The following is a 4,261-nucleotide window of genomic DNA, read 5'->3' as shown; positions in this document are numbered from 1 at the left end:
GAGCCTTCCAACCTTCTAAGTATTCCTTTATATGTGGTTCAGAGTTCTGGGACCATCCCCTGAGCCTGTTTGGTCGGGTATTCTGTGTTGTTGTTGGCGGAGCTCTCTGCTATACGTCTACCCGATCCGCCATCTTGTTTGTTCCGGGAAGTGAACATTTTTGAAGTATAGAAAAAGACATCTAATAACTTTATGAAAACAAATCCCATCTAAGATACATGTGCTGTTTTTTGGATTTTTTGTTTTGTTGCCAAAGATGGAGTGCATTTTCTTTTTGCCACATCAAAGGAATCCCTGTTCCTGTCTCTGATTATGAGAACCAGAGTTTAAATACAGGCAGAATAATGTCCTTGAGAGCTAGGTTTTATATCCATTATGAAATCTATTTTCCATTATATCCATTCTGCCTTGAAATCTGGACATGTTTCCATGTTCTTGTTGTTGTTGTTAGGTACCATCAAGTCATTACCAACTCGAAGCGACCTTGTGCACAACAGAACGAAACACTGCCCTATCCTGGCAAGCCTCACAATTGTTGCCACGCTTGAGCCCATTGATGCTGCCACTTTGCCAGTCCATCTCGCTGGCGGTCTTCCTCTTTTTCTCTGACCCTCCACCTTACCTAACAAGACAAGTCTGGTGATGTGCTTTTGAAAGATCAGCCTTGAAAAACCTTGTGGAGCCATTCTACTCTGTGCACATGGAGTCAGAATTGACTTGATAGCAACTAACCACAAGAAACAGGGCTCTTCAGTGGGAGGCTGCATTTGCCTTAAACTGCTCTTGTATTTCCATTACCAGACAACTCTACAATATCAGATGCCCTCCACTGTAAAAAACTATGCTTGGCCTGCTCTGTCAATACTAGTCTTTCTCCATATTTCCTGGGTGTTCACCATGAATGGTTCTTCCTCAGATAGTAGGTTAGAGCTTTTGTAAACTCATACCCAACAAGAAAACAAGTTTGAAATCGTTGCTTTGATTTTTGAAAATGAGAAATTTACCTGAGGGTTAGAAAAAGCAAAGAATTTGGAATCTGACATCTTATTTACTGGCAGTGAACTTTGATTAATTAACTTTTCTAAGCCTTATTGTGTAAGCTTATTATGACATCCATATGAGAAAATATATGAAAAGCCTGATCATTATTGTTGTTGTTAGTCGGTTCCGACCAATAATGACCCCGTATAGGGCTCCGAGGAGTAGCTAGTGAGCTTGAACCACTGACCTTGTGGTTCAAACCAACTTAGCAGTCCAACATATTAACCCACAGCACCACACCAGGATCCATGATAAGAACAGATAAATGATACATCTGTTCCTTTAGCTCATAGTTGAAATAATAGTAGCTTCCACTTCTGGTTTGTAATCACTTAGGAAATAAAATGTTTGATAGAGGACAAAACTTTGGATAAGCTTTATTCATTTACCTTGCTTAATAGAGCTAAAGATGAATTTGGGGGAGGGGTGTTATGGAGGAGGGTCCATTCCTTTCTGCAGTACATAAGGTGATGTGTTTGTACCAGAGTACATAGGCACCTAACAGGAAGTTCTGTCTTGGCTCTTTTGAACCTACCCACATCTGAGACAAAAAAGATTACTGTTCCAAGGCCTAAACTTATTTAACTTGATGTTCCTTATGATTCCCAAGGCTGCACTGTAAAAATAACCCATTCTAGCTATGGTCTCTGCTTATGTGTGTGTGTGTGTGTGTGTGCATGTGTGTCTTTCTTCCTAATCAAATGCTACTTATTTGCTAATTTTTGTGAGTACATTTCAACCTGAAAATCATTATGCTGTTGTCAAAACACTTGCAGTCAAGTTGACACTGACTCATTATAACCCCTATGTGTGTCATAGTAGAACTCTGTTCCACAGGGTTTTCAGTGACAGTTTTTGAAAGTCAATCACCAGGTCTTTCTTCCAAGGTAGCTCTGAGCAGACTCAAACTGCCAGTTAGCAGCCAAGTGCATTAACCATGTATACAACTCAGAAATCCATGCTGATGTCATTGTTGATAAAAATAACATAGCACTTTGGTGTTCCTTTGGCTTCCCTGGCATTGTAGGCACTCTGGTTTCCATTATTGGAGGCAATGATGGCCCCTCAGAAGCTGTCCAGCTCAGCTGTACCTCATCCACACTCTGAAGGTAAGTTCCTCAGAACTGAAGTCCACCTATACCATCCACCCAGTTTTTATCTGCTAAAAATTACCTTTTGTGGTACCTTTCCCTAATATCATATTTTCACTATTTTTCACAATGAGGCTATATTTGTTGGTCTCATTTTTTCAGGTCTAATTCTTTCTCTGACGTAAGTTATATCATTTGTCTTGAAGAATAGTAGTAGTCTTTGCTACTTTATCAGCACTTAATTTAAAAACTATCAAAATGGCCTTGGTTAACTAAGTGGAGTTATATAAAGCTATTATTTTCCACTGACTTACAGGAAGAACTGAAAACTCAATAAAACTAACCTTAATATTAACTTTTTATTGTAACAGCTCTGAAATCTCTGACCATGCAAGTTCTAAACAGTATGGCAGCATTTATCGCTCTTCCATCAATCTTGCAAAGAATCTTACAGGTGAGTAAAAAGGGAAAAAATGTTAAATGTTGATCAATTTAAATTAAGATTTTAGTTATATACAAATTACAGCAAATGTAGTCTGTTTGAATGGTCTTAAGCATTATACAGCTAATTTTTAGCTTATCTAAAAAGTTATATTTAACTTTGTATTGCGAATTGGGAGTCCTGCTGTGGCACTGCAGGATAATGCACTGGACTGCAAGATCCATTTGAATCACAAGGTCAGTGGTTCAAACCCACCAGCCACTCCTCGGAAACCGTATACAGAATCACTATAAGTGAAAACCAGTTCGTCGGCACTTAGCAACAACTGTGAATTGAGTGAACAGGTTTACAGATCAGATTATTGGTTTACATTCAACAGTTCATACACTTTGTTTCATCTCAGTTGCAATCCCCTCATTGTAGCCTCACTTATCACACTTGCCACCTGTGTTTCCTGACCTCCTTCTTTCCCAGCCCCTCTGAATTTTCTCCTCAGGTAAATTCTGCTCATTTGACCTTTTGATCATGAGGTAGTGTCCTTGTTTGTCTCTTATGCTGGTTTTTATCTTAAAGTCTACTTTGTTGGAGACTAGTATCACGATTCCTGCTTGTTTATTGCTGGAATTGGCTTGGTCAATTTTTTTCCATCCTTTGACTCTTAGTATATTTTTGTCTTTTTGTAAGTAAGGTGTGTCTCTTGCAGGCAGCATATTGATGGATCTTGTTTTTTTATCCATTCTGCCACTCTTTGTCTCTTTACTGGTGCATTCAATCCATTAACATTCAATGTAATTATTGATAAGTATGAGTTGATTACTGTTATTATGTTACTTTTTTGGCGGTGTTGTTCGTTCTTTGGTTCTGCTTTCCCTCTTGTATTGGGTTTGTGTTTTTTGAGTTGTTAATGGCCAGTTTCTTCCTAGTTTCTCTATTCGTTCTGTTTGGGAATTCGTTTTCATGATATATTGTGGAGTGCTAACTATCTTTGTGATTGCCTTGTAGTCTACTAGCTTTTCTATGCATTTAGGAAACTCCATTGTAACCTGTGAGTTACCTGGGATCTCCACCACCTGGGCTTCTGTTGCTGCGTTTGTCCCTTCTTTGACATTGATATGTTTATGTCCTTCAGTTGATCTATGGACTCTCTTGAGTTCATTGTTGTAGTCTCATTCCGTTCTGGATTCTGCTTTCTGTTGGCTGTGTTCCAGGTGGTGTTGCCATACTTGTCAGTCTCTGTCATCTGTTCTTTTGGTTCTCCATCTCCAGAACTCCCTTTAGGATGTTTTGAAGTGCTGGGTTGGTTTTGATAAATTCCCTCAGGTTCTGTTTATCCTGGAATGTTTTGATCGCGCCATTGTATTTGATTGATAGTTTTGCTGGATAGACGATTCTTGGTTGACAGTTTTTTTTCTTGTAGGGTTTTGTATATGTCTCCCCATTGCCTTCGTGCTTGCATGGTTTGTTCTGAATAGTCAGCGCTTAATCTAATTTGTTTGCCTTTATAAATTATATTTCTCTTCTCCCTGGCCGCTTTTAGTATTCTTTCCTTGTCTTTGGTTTTGGAGAGCTTGATTATTATATGTCTTGGAGACTTTCTTTTGGTGTCTATCCTTCCTGGGGTACGTTGGGCTACTTGAATATTTATCTTCTTGTCTTTCAGGATGTTAGGGAAGTTTTCTTCCAGAAG

The 4,261-nt window shown here is 38.9% G+C and overlaps 1 protein-coding gene across 1 annotated transcript in view; it reads left to right on the top strand.

Moving 5' to 3' along the window:
- Nucleotides 1–4,261, top strand: part of VPS8 (vacuolar protein sorting 8 homolog (S. cerevisiae)) — a 389,175-nt gene that overhangs the window by 227,857 nt on the left and 157,057 nt on the right. Inside the window, exons 37-39 of the mRNA XM_006869833.1 lie at nucleotides 1,652–1,659; nucleotides 2,069–2,150; nucleotides 2,504–2,586. Coding sequence (XP_006869895.1) covers nucleotides 1,652–1,659; nucleotides 2,069–2,150; nucleotides 2,504–2,586 — 173 coding nt within the window. The remainder of the gene's footprint in view (nucleotides 1–1,651; nucleotides 1,660–2,068; nucleotides 2,151–2,503; nucleotides 2,587–4,261) is intronic.

Source organism: Chrysochloris asiatica, unplaced genomic scaffold (genome assembly GCF_000296735.1).
Source record: "Chrysochloris asiatica unplaced genomic scaffold, ChrAsi1.0 scaffold00135, whole genome shotgun sequence".
NCBI classification, from domain to species: domain Eukaryota; kingdom Metazoa; phylum Chordata; class Mammalia; order Afrosoricida; family Chrysochloridae; genus Chrysochloris; species Chrysochloris asiatica.
Note: the sequence above shows the minus strand (reverse complement) of the source record. Positions and strands in the feature narration are given on the sequence as shown.